The following is an 18,176-nucleotide window of genomic DNA, read 5'->3' as shown; positions in this document are numbered from 1 at the left end:
ATCGAAAAAAAAACAACAACATAAAACCCCTCTCCACGTTTATTCATTCTCTCGAGTGAGCCAGCCAGCGAGTGAAGAAACAATAGTTGTTGTCATCCATCTCTACTCTTCGCGCCATCACACCGTCATCATCAACATCGTCAGACTGCCGCAAAAGTTTGCCGTTTGCTGTTTATTTTCGTTCTAAAGCAAGCACAAAAAATTATTATTCAAATCGGGTTCTTGATTATTGCGGTCTGGCTAAATGACTGACAGTGTGTATAGAAAAAAAGAGCCAGCGTTTATGTGATCAGTGTCAGCAAAAACACAACAAAATTAAAAAAATACATAGAAATACGCCATTCCAAGAAAAAACTAAAACGTTTTTTTGCCTTCTCTCAAATAAAAAAACCAACAAAACATAAAATCAAAGCAACAAAATCTAAATTCAAAGAAATATGCCATAAAAATGCTCTCATAAAAAATTATATCAATAAATTTGTAATAAAAAACAACGACAAAAACTAATTATCAAGACTATAATAGACGGAGAGCACAAGAAGAGCAAGGAAAAACGGCTCCGAATTTTATGCCATCAGGAAAACCACTGTACCATCAACATTTCCGCGTTCCGCTTCTTCCTTTTGACTACTGACGAGGCGACGCGACTTGCCGCGACAAACCGACGACCATTCTCTTTCGTTCGGTTTCTATTCAAACATGGATTACCTCTACATTGTTAATGCCTTCAAACAACAGCAACAACAATTTCTGCTGCATCAACAACAATTGCAACAACAACTGCAAGGTTCATCGGCATCAGGGATCGGGATCGGTGTTAACCCTTTAACGTTGCATCCCAATCAACACGACGATACAAATATGGCGAACAGTTTGCTGTGGCAACCCTGGCGTGATTTGCAACAGGCTGCCGCTGTACATCATCATTTATATAGGCAACAACAACAGCAATTGCAACAGCAACAACAACAGCAGCAGCAAATGCAAAAAGGTTTGTTTATTTGCTACACACTGTCTAAAAATAAAATATTGAAATGTAGGGCGGGATTCAAAGGCATGGAACGGTTGCAAGTAGTTTAATAAGTATGGGGAAAAGTAAAAGTAATTGAAGACAATTGAAATTTGTAATGAGTTTTGGGTATATATTTATTTTGTTTTGAAAATCATGGACCCTGGAAACAATAAATTAAATATAATAAAATGTCCCAGTGACTGAAGACAGAAATGCTTATCTGCTGGCATTTTAGCCCCATATCGTTTGTCCCTTTGGGGAAATTACCACAAGCATTCCTTACGGACAACTATTTAATTTTTAAAAATTAAATATTGAAACCTCCTTAGAAGCAATCTTTGTCTCTGAAAAGCCAATGGATTTTTTAAACCTCCATGAGTTCGAGTTCGAGAAATGACAGTATTTTTTCAGTGAAAGTATTAATCGGTATAAATCCCCCGAATATTGATCGAATTTTGTGATAACTGGGGTCCGATTCAATAAAATAAGGACACAAAAAGAATCAAGATGGAAAGACGAAATATTTTACAACAAGTAAAAAAGAGTCAGTTGGGGTTGCCGACAGATATAAACCCTCACCCAATGGTATGCGGAGGAGGTATTCGGAGTTATACACAGGTTTTTTTATTCGTTTTATATGAGGTAGGCCTGGTAAAGATAATAGGATGTCTAAAGTTTGGTTCAAATCCGACATTCCATTAGTCTGATATTGGATTCATAAATATTGAAAATTTTGACCCTCTGTTGGGGAAGAACCAGAAGGAGTGAACCAATGGGTCCCATCTTCCTACTTGATCTAGGCATGGTAAAGATAATAAATAGGTTGTACATCGGATATTCCGTTTACATGTTATTATAAAATTAATTGTTTGCACAATTTTGACCACTTTGTGGGGGAGGTACCAGAAGGAGTAGACCGATAATCCCCATCTTCGAACATAAACTAAGTTAAAAGAAATATTAAGATGTGCAAAGTTTGGATGGAATCGGTTATTCCCCTCGAGAGTTATCGTGCGCACCAAATAGACGGACAACGCACGGACGGACGGACATGTGTAAGTCGACTCCAAATTTTCTGAAACGGATTTGGTCCAAAGAAATATGGGGTCTAAAACCAATATTTCCATGAGGCACATTTTCACCGTATCAATGTGTATATACCCTCATTAGCCATACGGCTGAGGTTATAAAAAATCCTCATTCGATTTTATTGAAAATGAAATTAAAAAAATACATACAATAGCTACAAAGTTATTAGACAATACCTTCATGTATAATAATCCCCAAACTTTGATCTACGGAGATTTTTGCCTTCTGGGTTTTCGTATACTCACCAAGGTCCTTTATCCCCAATAGGATTTTTTTTCGTTTATTCTTCCTTCCAATTAACAGAAATAAAATTCCATAATTTCCATGACCAAGTTAATTGCATGGTTGACACACACACATTCTAATTTACATAAATTAATAGTCAACTACAAACGCGACAACTCACTCAACCGCCAACCACATTCATCTTCATAATTGTTTGAATATGAAATTCTTGCACGATTTTATTATTATTAGTATTTTTTGTTTTTAATTATTGAGAAAAAAACTGAAAGAATTTGTTTGTTTTAGTTTGTTGTGGAATTTGATGGGGGCATATTTTTTATCAACATTTTCCCCTCTCTCTCTCTCTCCCAGTCAAAAAACCAACAATAACAAAACACAACACATTCCTATTCTTAACAGTCATCAGATGTGGTATGGATGGACATTATTGTATCCAAACACACACACAATAGCCATTAATGGGTGGCGTTGGCCCACCATAAAAATGTCGATTTGTATACAAATCGTTCGGTGATGTTGTGGTTGTTGTTATACCTATATATTGAGTCACACATTAAATATTTGATTTGTAAATATCGATTTTTTATAAGGTAACAATAACAACAATTCTGTGTTAAGGAATGTTAAGAATCTGTTTGTGTGTGTGTGTGTGTTTTGGCCCCAATGTCGCCTTTTTTTGTTCATTTGCATAAAATATCAGTCTGCTGGCAAATTTACATTAGTTTACTATTCAACGAAACGTTTCATCGAAATATCACAGAACTAAGCTAATTGGGAATTAATTAAACCTCTGGTTTGATAGGATTTTTTTTTATTTTGCGAAAATCAAAACCAAAAATGAAAAATGGAATGGAAAAAAATGTTGGAAAATTGGTATTTGATTGGAAAAATATTTCATTGTATTATTCGAAAAATTATGGAATTTGGGTGCTAAAATTCCCTTTTAAAATCTGTTCTATTAAATATTTAAACGAGTCCAAATTCCTTTGGGATTAATAGGGGACAATCTACACATTAAATCTTTAAAAAATGTGCCGTATTAAATATTAATTTTTTTAAATGTCGGCTTTCTTGTTAACATACAATTAATAATATCATTTGTTTATTTTTTGTTGTTCTTCTTTTTTTATTAACATCCATACATCGTTAAACAAATTATGGAACATAAAATAAAACATTTTCCATAGAATTATAATAAAATTCCAAGTGTTTATTATTATTTTTTTTTAAAGAAAAAAACATTGGGCACACTTCCCGCTAACAACAACAAAACCATCATTCGAGCATCACGATACGCCTTCGCATTGTCGGCATGTCTCTCTGTTGATAAATTTATTTTGATGAAAACACAAAAAATATCATCATTAAAAAATGTTTTCTTGAATGGCCATTAAAAAAATGTTGATCTAATATCTCTTTCAAGAAAATTAAAAAAAAAAAACTAGGCAGACAACAAAAGAAATGAATGGCATTTTATTGTAATCTTTATTACAAAAATATTCATGTACAAAAAAAAAAACAAATACCATAAAGCCTACTACATATTCGAAAATGGTCGTGCTTTGTAAGCGTTTTTGTCATTTAACGCCAGACTCTGATGATGATTTCCAAAAAAAATAAAAAGAAAAGCCTACGCAAAAAATTTTCAAATTTCATAAACTATGTATATGTATTGAAATTTCAAATAAATTTAGAATTGTGATGGAAGTTATTAAATGTCCACGCAGTGGCTTGGTGGCGTTTCTGTCGTGCGACATTAGTTGTGCGCGTGCGCATCGTATGTTTTTTTTTTTTTTTTGGTTTGAAAGACTAATTAAAATAAAATGTAAATGCCATTAGTGGGCGACGACATTTTTCTATTCATAATTATTTAAATGTATTACAAATTAATAAGATTTATTTTATTTTTCAAAACAATTTTTATGTGGGTTTTAAAAAGCCATTGACTTTTTATTCACTTCAAACATGACTTCAAAAAAAAAATCTTCATAAAAAATTCGACAACCTTAGGTTGAAAATTTCCATAAGTATGTTTACTAAATAATTTGTAATTATTGGTATATCTTTTTACTGGGTTTTTTTTTTTATTTACTTAAAAGTCCACCACCAAAAAATGTAGCGAGAGAGCGGATTTGACAGTTGTGTACTGAGAGTTTACAATTTTTTACAAGGATAATTTATTCAAGTTAAGTCAGCAGATTTTTTTAAATTACATGTTTTAATAGAAAATTGTAAGAATTCCAAACAGGTGTGGATTTAATGGTTCCCATTAAATGGTTGTGCAAAGTTTGGTTCAAATCAGACATTCCATTCGACTGATATTGGATTTATAAATATTAAAAAATGCTGACCCTTTGTAAGGGAGGTACCAGAAGGAGTGGACCAATGGGTCCCATCTTTAGACCTGATCTAGGCTTAGTACGTTGTACGTAGTTTGGTTCAAATCAAACATTCCATTTTGGGGAGCTACCAAAAGGAGCAGACCAATGGGTCCCATCTTGGGACTTCATCTTGGCTTGTTTGATTAAAATTGGATAGTCCTTTCGTATGATATTATAAAATTATTTTTAGCACAATTTTTACCATTTTGTGGGGAAGGTATCAAAAGCAGTGGACCGATTTTCCCAATCTTCGAACTTGAACTTAGTTTGGTAGAAATACTACGATGTGCAAAGTTTGAATGAAGTCGGTTACTCCATTCGAGAGTTATCGTGCGCACCAGCCGTCCAGACAGACGGACGGACAATAATAAATCGACTCCAAATTATCTGAAACGGATTTGGTCCAAAGAAACATGGGGTCTAAAACCAATATTTCGATGAGACACATTTTTGCAGTATAAAAGTGTATATACCCTCATTAGCCATAAGGCTGAGGGTTAGGGCGGGCCAAATTTTTTGTCGATTAAATCCAGACCCTAGGATGATTCTATGGACAAATCTAAGAAACTTTGGCACAGGAAATATAGGTATATCTCGATTTTCGAGTCTACCATATTTCAAAAAATTATTTTTCCCTATACCTAAAAACTTTGATTTTTTCCGATAATAGTCGAAAATTAGAAAAATATGCATGAAACGCCCTCTGGCGGTGGTCATAGGTAAAAATAAAGATCTGAAATTAATTTCTTGACTCCAAGATAATATGACGATGAATATAAAATCGAATTTTGAAACAAAATGATGTTATAGGGGAAAAATATATTTTTTTTTTTTTTAAGTGGAGACCTATGGTTCCTTCACCAAAATTGCTTAGATTTGTCCATAGAATCATTCTAGGGGCTAGTTTTAATCGATTTTTTCGGCTCTATACAAATTGGCGCGCCCTACTGAGGGTATACCTACAAAAGTTAATTAATGGGCTTTTAAAGGGGTGGATTTAATAAAAACCAGATGTTTTTGTTGTTCATGATATTTTCAGCAGTACTCTTCAAATTTCAAAGATGTTCTGGAAAAAACATAATATTAATCTTTTTAACTAAATTTCTGTTCAATTTGCTTGCCTTTAAATTTAATTGTGATATTGTTTTTTTCATATATTTTTCTTATTGTTGCTGACATTGAAACTATATCTATTTTTTAATGGACTTTGATATACGTACTTAGAAATATTTAATAGCAACATCAGTTTGTGACACATAATTATTAATTTTTTTTTTGAAGAACACTAACAGATCGTGTGCTTAATAATACGTGACATTTAGATATATATATATATATATATATATACGTTTTTAAATAACAACAACAACAAAATAAAACAGCAGTTTTGTTTACACATGTTTCCAAAGCTCCTGCTTTATTTTTTGTTGTTGTAGTTATTTAAATAAATATTATTTTTTATGAATGAATTTTAGGAAAAAAAATCCCACAACTAATGTCTTCTATAGGTCAATAACTTGATGAATAATCACCCGAAGAAAATGATACACGACACGTGTTATGGCTTGTAGGACTTAAAAAACACACACACACAAACACATTATTAGTTAAACGTTGATAATGAACATGGTTGTTTTTTTCTGAAACCAAAAACTCCGGATCGTGACAATTTTTTCTATTTCATTGACTTTGGGTTTTTGGTTCATGATTTGTTTACTAGCAAGGCTTCTCCTTGGTAATTGTGGTCATGATTCTAGAGAATGATCAGCAATTGTTATGATTTATCACCATCCTTTGTGTGTGCGTGTCAGAGACACCCAAAAGTATGCAATTTTTCATTTTCTATTTTATTTGTTTATTTCTAAATTAACCTAAAACCCATTATGCTAAATAAATTTAAACAAAACCATCCATGCTTATTCGGTGGCTATTTCTTCTTCTAAATCAATTAGTTGGCTGTCTTTATGTTTTATTCATTAATTAGTTATTTTTATAAATTTCGACGGTTATTTCAAGAAATCTAAAAATATATACTTTATGGGTTATTTTTGTTATTTTAAGTTTTATTCCATTAACTTGGCATTGTTGTTGATGCTGCCACTTTTTTTGTTTACGATTTTTTAATGAATCATAAAATGTATAGAAGCAAAATTAAAATGTAACAACAACAAACAGCTCATAGCGCTTGACCATGGAACGCTTAGTTGTCTGTTTATATGTCAGCTAAGTGTCGATTGGACCAAACATGCGGTTTGGTATGTTTAAGCTTAGAAATGTTATTCTTTTTATTTTTAAAAGCTTAAAAATAAGTTATCGAGTTTTTCAATAGTCCAATTGCTATTTTTAAGCTCTGCTTCTTTTTATTATTATTTATTTCTTTTTTGTTGTTGTGTTTTGGCATAAATTGCATACAATTTTTTATGTGGTTTATTACTAATGTTTTGGTATTATTTTTGTGTAGTTGTTGTCTCTGAACATTCTCGTACATGTGAAAACAAATAGGTTTTTGGTATTACTTTTTGTGTGTGTGTGTGTTTGCCACAAGTCTGCCGTTGTCTGGTGTACCCGTTTAGCTCTGTCAGCTTAGCTTAGGCTAACAGGCGTTTAGCAGTTAGGCAAGCGAACCAACCAGCCAGTCAATCAACAACAAATCGCAAACAGTACCAGCAACACCATCAAAAAAAGACACAACAATCACACACGACCGAACAACCAAAAGACAGACGGACAGATGCACGGACAGACAGACAAGCAAGTGCGCTATTAGCGCTTGGCTGCTGCTGCTGCTGATGATGATTCATAAGCTTTAAACGCCTTTTATGGCTGGCGTCTTAATAATGTTTACCATCACTTTTTTGCTGTTGTTGCTGCTGCTATTTGTGGTTGGTGGCTCCTCGTTAGTTCGCTCAAGAGTAACATTATGTTGGTTTATTTTTGCTGTTGTTTTGTTTTGATATTAGATTTACCATTAGATAGCATTGCAAAGAGGGAGGGGAGAGCAGTGCAGCCCCCTCCCCATCTCAATGGCTTTTTAATGGCGTTAAAACACCATCACTGACTGACTGACTGAAGTTTTTCCAATTTCCATGTTAATTTAATCGGTTTTTTGTGTGTGCACTACAGCGCTATGTTTTGGCTTTTCTCTTCTTCTTTGCTTTTTTGCAAAATAACAAAAACAACAACAACAAAAATCTTTAATTTTCTGTTGATAGCTTTACGTGTTATTTATATGCACTTTAAGCGGCATATAAACCTTCGGATTTGTAATGAATATTATTCTGCGGATTTTCTATGCATTCATGCATGTTATTGGTGAATGAGTGTGTGTGTGTATGTATGGCATGCATTTTATTTTTTCCATTGGAAAATCCTAAAATGGACAACTTTTTCTTGGTGAGGAAAAATATTTATGAGGATTACAAAAAACAAAAAAAAACGCTTGAAATCTGTGTCGTGTGGTATATCTATTTTTCGTAAAACAAATATGTAAATACATATATTGATTTGAAAGTTTTATAAAGAAATTTCATTGAATTTTTATAGGCCGTCATTAAGTTCGGGCCGAATCGAAAATCGGGGTCCACCCCGACATTTGTTCTAATCAAAAATATTAAATTACAGCCAATTCGGTTTAAGAACGTGATTGGACTAACGTTATAGGGTGACTATCTACTCCGAAACTTGGGACAACGATGATAGTTTTTGTAGACAGATTTTTTACCCAATGACAACCCAAAATTCTAAATTACAGCCGATTTGGTTTGAAAACGTTTTCAATTTACCGGAAACAAGAAAATTATGGATGTGCCGTTATATGGGGGCTGCTCTAAAAATGTAATAATTATTGAAGATTTGCTACACAAAAGATAATCCAAAATAATAATTTAGAACTTGTTTGGTTGAAATCCCCAATGTCCCATCTGAAAAAGTGGACCAATAAATGTTTTATTGATATCAAGATTTGCCAGCCAATTAGAAAAATACTAAAATAATGTATCTTTGGTTCAAAATCATACCCCAGCTCCCAAAATACCGAATATTTTGGGGTACCTTTATACGGGGGCTATATTAAATCTTGAACCGATGTATCCCATTCAAAGCTATACCGTGATTTTAAGAAAGGGACAGACAGGCGGATAGATTTGTGTACCCAAAATTTATAAAGCCACGTTTGAAAAGTTTTTTGTTATACGCGTCGCAACATTATGGAACTAATTGTCAGTTGAATTGAGAATATTTACAACAAAGTCTTAACGTACTATTTATACCCTATACAATTATGTTGTCAGGGTATTATAGCTTGGTGCAGCCCCAAGAGTTGGTAACGCCGCGAAATATTGGTCCTAGACCCACCTTTAAGTATACCGATCGTCATTTCTCGACTAGCTGAGTCGATCTAGACATGTGCCCGTCCGTCTAGGTCGGTAATATAGCGCTGAAATTGTTCATTCAATTGAGCATCTATGGTCTATGGAATGGTCAAGGACAACGCCTATAATTTTCGGTGATGATCAGATACTAATATTGGGATGAAATGGACCGAAAACTTAATTGTGTGTTTTTCGAGTCGATTTATCGGCCGCAATCGAAAGCCGAACATCACAACACAACCTACGGTGAAGGGAATCTTGACAAGTAATTAGAAGGGCTGTTCTGAATAATAGTAATATTTGTTGACCTCTTATCGGCAAAGAGAGTGCAAATATCGCGAAAGCATGGACAATCCATGCTCAGAATATAGAACCACAGAAAGTTAGATTTTCGTGGAAATTGTGTAGGGTATCATATGGTCGGCCACCTCCGACTATACTGCTCCTCTCACTATTTTTTTATTATTAAAAACTCCTCCTTACAAAAATTCTTTAAATTAAATTTCGAAATGATTTGCTTCGTATCAATATTCATATTTTCAATGACTCCCACCCACACTTCCATTTAGCTAGCTGACTTCATTTATTAACTTCAACCATTTTTTTTTTCAAATTTACAATGTCACATAATTTGTTGTTCATCGAGCAAATGACATACAAACATGTCAGTTTGTATTAATGTTTATATTGTTCAACATAAATCGTTGTTGGTTGTCGTCTTTGTCGAATCACTTTCTCGGACATTTGGGCCAATGATTGACGTCCACAACTCGTCCGACAATGCTCTTTAATCACGTAATCCCCTCCGGTACACGCATACACATGAATTATAATTCTCTAGAAATGTTATAAGAATATAAACATACGTACATAAATATATAACTTTACATTTGTATATGAAAAAACAACAACAACAAAACTAAATTAATGTCCAATGGCCTTGTACATGGCCTTATTCTTAAAATTAATAAAAAAAAAAATAAAATAAAAAACAACAAGCTAAACTCAACCAGCCCAAACAGATAAACTTGAAGAAAAAGGCACACCAAAAAAACAGAAACGAACTCAATTCAGACGGAAAGAGAATAAAATATCAAACGAACGAAAAATTCGGCCACAAGACAGAAGAACTTTTGAAGCAGTCAGTCGTCAAGCCGGCCACAGAAACATTTAAAAACGTGAATTGAAATTCAAATTCAAAGAACCAAACCGAAATAAAGCTATTGCTACTTGTCAGCTATACTTGTAATTTTAGCTAAGGTGTCCACCGCCACCACCAGCTGAACTGAATAACTGCACGTTCCGCAGAATAAACAATCACAAAACTCACTCAATAGTATTCGAAAAGAAAAAAAGTTTTTTTTTTTCAAAATGAAAATATATTTCAATGTGTTCCTGGAAATGTGATTTGCACATGTTTGGCGTCTGCAAAAACAATAATCCAGGCATTCTTAGAATTTGACGGATGGTAATGTTTTTGAAGACTTTATCCTTCACTGGAGACTTATGATGACAAAAATTTTGATAAGGAGGATTCGAAGTGATTTTCAGAGAAGACTGAAATACAAAGTAATTTTGTTTACATTTTGTTAATTTTGAATACCCCGAATCGGATCGGATTATATATCCCTCTGTGTACCCTCGAAACCCATTTACAGGGTTTATAAGGAAAAATATTTCAAATTTCAATAATTTCTTCTCTGAGGGAAGTCATAAATATATCCTTTGACAGGAGAGAAACCATTACGATCATATACCATGCACTCAAACATACACACACACAAACGTTCAAAAAGTGTAAACATTTGCCATTTGCCTCATTTTACAAAACTCCACAAGATGACGACGAATAAGGGGAAGAAGAGATGTGAACAAATCCTCGTAGCCATTAATGAAACCAAACTGAAACTAAAACACTAACAACAACAACAAACCTGAAAACCCGAAAAACCAACAGACATGCATTTATGTTTCCTGGGCTACTGGAGTTTTTGAGCAGAGCCACCAAACAACGCCGCTTGTATTTTTCGTAAAAAGCTGCTGCATGCAGATGCAGTCATAAATAAATCTTTGCCAGAAAAAAAGAAAATGAGGAGAATAACATAAAAATATCAAACATATGAAACACTCTGGCAGACCAGACAGACAGCCATAAAATAAAAATCAGTAGCCACTCATGTCGTCGTCGTTGCAACACTACAACAACAACAACTGTGGGGACGGTGATCAGTTCACAGTTCCTTTGGTAGACAGATGGATGGATGAAGCCAACGCACACTCACACACTCCACTCAAAACAACAACAACAACAACGTCAACATAAAGAGTAACTAAGGTTAAAACCTCTATGTGTTGTTGGCCAAACCTCTTTGGCTTAATAATAACAATAATAATAAAAATAAAGAAAAAAACGGACTCCTCTCCTCTTCTTGGGATACCAACAAAGCCTAACATGATTTCTTGCAAATTTTCCAAAAGTAAAATTAAAAAAGAAACTGGATTTTTTTTTTATTTTTTGTGTTATCATCAAAAGCGGGTGTGTTTTACGTTGCGTTGTGCTTTGCAACTTGTTTTGGTTTTAATTCATAAAAGGAGAGGATAACTCTGACAATGTTGTGCCCCCCACCACCATACAAAGATTGTGTGTTTGTTTGTATGTGGATCAGTAAAATATGGTTAACTTCTTTTTTTCTTGTGGTTGGAGTCACTAGTCTGCTTCTACGCTGCGAGCCGCCAGCCTATATGTGTGTGCGCTTAAATCAAGGGGGAAATCATGCTGCTGCTGCTGCAACAACATTTAAATTTTGTTTTATTACAAATTTCCGGTCGTTTGTCTTATAAGCTGTTATTTCGTTTCGTTTGGCTTTTTTTCTTTCATTTCTTATTTTCTGACTTGAACTTCTTTCTGCTGATGTTGCTATTATTTTTATGTCTGTACGACGAGTATGGATGTATGCATGCATGTGTGTTATTTCTGTGGGTTGAGATTTCGAAAAATTTGTCAAAAAAGTGGGAATGTCTGCAAAAATTTCTTTTCGCAAGAGGAGAGGTGGAGTTTGGCGGGGTTCATTTCTCATAACTCATTCTCCCCCTCGAATGTTATAGCCAGAGCTCGCTCGATACCGGGCCACTTGGTAACTAGTTTCGTTTCACACGGTTATATAAGCAGTTGTTGTTATTGTTTTTGTTTGTTGTTTTTTAGTTTAGTCACTGCAAGAAAAAAAAATAATTAATTATTTTGTTTGTTTCTTTTAGATTTTTACGGATTTTTTGGTTTTTGTGTGAATTGTAAAACAGAAAATTGTAAAAAATGAGGAGAAGGATATCAAAGAGATCCATTCATATATCTACCAATAAATTGAAGATTGAAATTCTATTATATCTACTAAGAATTAATACACGTTTTTATTTCTATAGAAGACTGAATTAGAGTAATCTAGCATCTACAAAGGTGCAGACAGGCCCACAGGTTGATAAAAAAAGTATACCCCCTTTGCTTCCAAATAATCATTTGGCAAATACTTCTTTCGAGCATCCTTTTAAAATCTTAAAAGAAAAAAATAGTCTTTTGGACCAAATTTGAACGGCTCAAGAAACGAGAGATAATTCGGAGCGAATTTTTTATAAAGAAGCCGAGATCGCACACTGCCGACTAAAATCTTAAAGAGAAAATAGTCTTTTGGACCAAATTTGGACAGCTCTAGAAACGAAAGATAATTTTGAGCGTATTTTTTTAATATAAAGAAACCGAGATCGCACACTACCGACTAATGATACCCAATCGGAAAAATATAGGGTGTGGCATCTCATTTACATAAAATCGGATCATTTACAGTCCAAATTTTTTTTAATCGTACAAATATTGGCCGTTGATGAGAAATCGAACAGCCAAATATATGGAAGCTAAACTTGAACCAATTCTGACGAATTTTACTTGGTGCAAAGAAAATTGGTCACAAATTTTATTAACACCTGAGGTAGTCCCCTTTATTTTTGCATTTTTGTGGTCTCATTGAAATTCCTAAAGAAAATTGGTCGCAAAATTTCTATAAAAACCTGAGGTGCCTCCCTCTTACCTTTTTTTGGTCTCAATGGAATTTTTCTCCACAACAATTCTATTGTCTGTGACATACTTATTTCGATGGTATTTTTGATTGTTATCTCATTCCCCCTTCAATTCCGCTCTGATGTAAACTTCCGCTTTTGGTAAGGCCTTGTCGTCGTTGTTACATAACCTACAAAACAAAAAACATTTATGTTTTTATACACAACAAACAGAAGAAGACATGCATACAATAAGTGTTTTTGTTGTCGTTTTATTTAATTTTTTTCTTCGTCATAAATAGGTAATGAATTTTAAAAATTTTATTTCAGCTTTGCCGCGAGAAAACGTGACAAAATTTTGAAAATTCAATACATATTGTCGCCATTGTGTCATATTTAATATTAAAAAATTAAAAAAAAAACACCATAAACCAAAACGCAACAACAACCCACAAAAAAAAAATTAAATACCATTGACAAAAACGGAAGCTGTTATTGGAAATGTTTTTTTAGCTATTTTAATGGGCCGGGAAATGGGAAATAAACTAATCATATTGGAATGTTGTTGGATTTTCAATGTGGGCGTTACATTTGTAAAGCAATAAGGAAATAGCCATAAAAATTCCATCTCTTTTTTATTTTTAATTTTCATTAAATAAAACCGTTATGTATAATGACCCATTGAGCTTAACAATAAATCAAAAAATCTATCTATATTTCCTATTCCAGTAATCACAACAACAATTTAAATGAAAAAAATTATGTGGGAAGCCCAAGAACAACGTTTATGTATCAGTTTGAAAATATCTTCCCAACATCATTAATAACGTTCGAGTAACATTTCCCCCGCCAGTGCGTGATTACGCCCTGATATACACATAGCACACACATACATACGTATGAATCCCAGAAAAACCCCAAAGATTGAATAAAAAAACATTTTTTAATGCCATAATATTTTTTTTAAGTTTTTCATTTTATCCAAGATTTTATATTCTCCCTAAACAACAAATGCAACAGATGTTCTCTTTTATTGACCAGGAACACTGACCATATATTCTTCTTCTTATCATCTAAAAAAAATTCACACACACCCAAAAAAACCTTTTCAAACAGAGCATCGAAGACATTGTCCATCTGTCTGCATTCTGGATGATATTCCTGCAGATATAAAAGGTGCAGCAGAGTCTGTACAAAGAAAAAAAAAGGCCAATAAAGACCATCAAAACTTTGCTCTTTACCTTAGTAAAAGCCAGACTGGCGTGCAAAAATAACTTTAATTTTTTTGTTGACTTCTTCAGATTGCGTGTTCGTAGTATCTCCATGCAACAAACATCCAACCCAACAATGCCTTTGGTTAGTCGTCTGACAGGAAACGAAGGAGTAGAATATCAAATAACAACAACAACAACAACACCAAGAAAAAGAAACAGTTTAGGCATGCGTTCCTTCACTACACATATATACATGGTCAGCCAGTCCGTAACAATATCAAATAAAATTGTATATATAAACGATGGTCCTCTGTACCATCTTCTTCTTCTTCTCCATGAAAATATTTCAAAAATTCAGATGCGTTTTATTGGCTTTGTAAGAGAAGACCATCAACAACGTACAACAACCCACATCACAACCAAAAATAACATCTTCGGGATTTGCAGTTTATTTTTTTTTTGTTCTTGTTCTTGTCCCATCCTCAGGTTCTGGTGGATCCATGTCCACGAAGGAAGTTGCCAGTGTAGGTTTCATTTAAAAATACCTATACGAGTTATGCAAAGCATTTGTGCTTGAAGCAAAAAGTCGAAGGGATGTTGCTGCTGCATTTTTCCAGCAATGCTTTATTTTGGAATTTTATCAATGAAATTCACGAAAACTGGTTACCAACTTGGACTGTCTTTCTTTGAGTTGTCTCACAGAAATTATTGGCAAGATGGTAAACTTGGAAAGGATGTCCGCCAAACCGAAAAAACACATATACGCACATTTCCTGTTCTATAAAAAAGTGGGAAATTAAAAATATCATGGGTTAAATTAATGATTCTTATATGGGACAATTACCCTAAAAAGTAATCTATTTTAGTTGACCAAAAATAATACCAAAAACTAATTTTTACAATTCGAGACTTTAAATTTCAATAGTACAATAATATATCGGGATAAAGAGGTACAAACTAAAATAATTTTTAATCGCATATTTTATATTTCAAAGAGTCTTAATTAATGTTTTTGTAAATAAATTATAATATACATAATATTGATATTCTAAAACGTTTTTAAAAATATTATTCTTTGAATTTCCTTATGCTTAGGATAATGATTATGTTGTGCTTTTTTGTGGCAATACAAACAATTGTAGCAAAAAACCACTACGAACAAAGATTATACACCACACACACACAACAACAACAACAAACACAATAACATTTTGAACGTAGCATTTTAAGTTCGCGTAATAGTAACAAACAAAACGTAAAGCGTATCACGGTAGCAAAACTAGTTTTCTTCTTCTCCTCTGTATTGTTGGTTGTTGTTCTTGTTATTGTTGTCGTCGTATGCTCATGGAATATATTTAAAAATGTTGTTGTTGCTGTTGTGTGTATGTGTGAACGACATGCTCCCTTCATCCAGCAATGCCCACATTGTGAGCGGTGTGCGATGTGGAGCGAGCGACCGTATGGATATGTTTTTGCTTATAATGAGTCTCCCCTAATTTAAAGTTTAGCGCTGAACTTTATATTTGTGGAGACTTTTGTTGTTGTCGTTCCCTGTTTCTTCTGTGTGCGTTTGCCTGTTTGTTTTGTTTTCCTCCATTTCTAAATAAAATGGACTGTAAATCCAAAAGGAAAACGAAAGACTTAGGCAACAAACCCGTTTCTAGCTATCGCACATCACTCGCCCCACACACACACTCGCACACACAAACCATTCGCACTCACAATCATGAATGAGCAACAAAAACGCCACAATCTCCATGAATGAGAGGAGACCTGCAAGAGCAACAAAAAAGAGAATGCCAAAGTCACGTTTGGCATTAACTGAGGTTCGTTCCTTTTGCAATTGATATTCGTTTTTTATCGTTTTGTTTTGCAGAGATTTTTGCCTCCAATCTTATTTTGTGATTCATAGAAACACCCACATGTAGACATCTCAAATTGTTTGTGTTAACATCTCTTTGCGTCTTACCCCACCCACCCCATCCTACAGAATTAATCACAAAAATTGACAGCAACAATTTAATAAAACTGTCCTACTCTGTTTTTTACTTTTCAGAGGCTAGATTGACATCTAAGGAATTGCCCACCACAGCATGGCGTCGTGAGAGACGTTTACGCACCGGAGAATATCATCATCCGCCACAGCAGCAGCAACAACATCATCATCACCACCACCACCATCATCAGCAGCAGCATCATCTTGCATCTCCAGCCGGCTCTTCAGCAAGTAGTGCAAGAGGTATATCACCTTGTTCCTCTCCAACGCCCATAGCCCATGGACAAACGTCACCCCATAGTACAGTAACAACGACTGCAACAACACAACTACACTCAAACGCCCATCAAATTTCCATGATGATGGCTGCTGCCGCTGCCGCAGGCATGCGTCCGCTTTGTGAAACCACAAGCCGACCATCACCACCGCCACCACCTCCTGTTGCTTCGCATGGCAATATGCACATTGTTCGGCACGATGAATTGAATGAAGCTGATATGGAAGATGCACCCTTGGACATGTCCGTATCGAGCAGTTTAAAACAGAGAAATTCACCACCACCTCCTTATCGTGAACCCCTACCAGGTTCACAATATATATCAACGCTGCCTCGGCCCAGCGTTATCACTCAGGCGCCTCCAAAACGAGACTCGAGAGATAACGCTTTGTTGGCCAATCGCGAAAATGACAATCGCAGCTCTGGTAAGTAATGCCTCATGCGACCTCCACCTCAGGCGTCATATTTATCATTGTTTCCATTATATTTACAGAATCCATTGATGAGCATTTCCGTCGTTCTTTGGGCAATGATTATTTTGCTCTGTTTGCCAAGAAGTCACCTGCTAGCCAAACAACCAAGACGCCATCGCCACAGCCAGCCCAGCAACCACCAGCAGCTCATGCTCGGACCCCACCACCGGTAGCGTCTACAACCTTTTCCGCTTTACAGCATTCACATTCGGGCGCCCAATCTGCAGTGGTTGCTCCGCCTCCAGCCTATCCCAATATATTAACTCCGGCCCATCAACAACAACCCAACTCGGTCTTGCTGTCGCCTGCCGCAATTCTGGCAGCTCATACGAAAGGAGGGCCAGCAGATATTTCAGGACATAATTCACCACCGCTACCATTGGTGGTAAGAGCACCCTTGCAACAGCAGCAACAACCGTTGGCACTGCAGAGAGCAACGTCTGTGACGTCTCAAACACCTCTACCATCACCGCAATCACCATCAATCAAAGTTGGCTCCACACAATCGCCAATGTCAAGTACGGCCGGATCCCGAACAGCTTCCCCATTGCCCATCACTCAACCGTCTTCGCAGCAGTCTTCCGCCATAACGCTGTCACGTTTCACGTCGGTTGAAAATTCACCATCCTCATCGCCTGGCCAAACGCCGGCAGTGGTTACAAATGTTGCCCTGCCAAATGCCTCACCCACACTACCGGCAATAATGCGCATCAAAACCGAACCTGGACTACAGAGTATAAAAACCAATAATCCCACACCACCAGCATCGCCCACCAGTACCACGAATCCCAACATTATTATCGCTGGAAACGCCAATAATACAGTTTCCTCGTCGTCTCCCTCATCTCCGTCACCATCTACTGCCTCAAGTGCTACCATAAAGAGCAACTCAACTACCACCAGCGGTAGCAATAGCAGTGCCGAAGTACTCGCCTCGGTCGATGATCACTTTGCAAAAGCTTTGGGCGATACCTGGAAACGATTGCAAGAAAGCAAAGAAATGCGTAAATAATACCATCGCCAAAAAAAGGCCCTGCCTGCTGCTGCTGCTCACCACTAACTAATTACATTTAA

At 35.3% G+C, this 18,176-nt stretch overlaps 1 protein-coding gene across 1 annotated transcript; it reads left to right on the top strand.

Moving 5' to 3' along the window:
* The first annotated feature begins 691 nt into the window (after nt 1-691).
* Nucleotides 692-18,114, top strand: LOC133333237 (uncharacterized). Its single transcript, XM_061541564.1, has 4 exons — nt 692-991; nt 16,413-17,054; nt 17,123-17,902; nt 18,023-18,114. Exons 1-4 carry the CDS (start codon nt 700-702, stop codon nt 18,112-18,114), a joined length of 1,806 nt encoding a protein of 601 aa, XP_061397548.1. The 5' UTR covers nt 692-699.
* The last annotated feature ends 62 nt before the right edge of the window (nt 18,115-18,176 follow it).

Source organism: Musca vetustissima, unplaced genomic scaffold (genome assembly GCF_032173495.1).
Source record: "Musca vetustissima isolate MV318-11 ecotype Yass unplaced genomic scaffold, APGP_CSIRO_Mvet_v1 utg12664, whole genome shotgun sequence".
Taxonomy (NCBI): domain Eukaryota; kingdom Metazoa; phylum Arthropoda; class Insecta; order Diptera; family Muscidae; genus Musca; species Musca vetustissima.
Note: the sequence above shows the minus strand (reverse complement) of the source record. Positions and strands in the feature narration are given on the sequence as shown.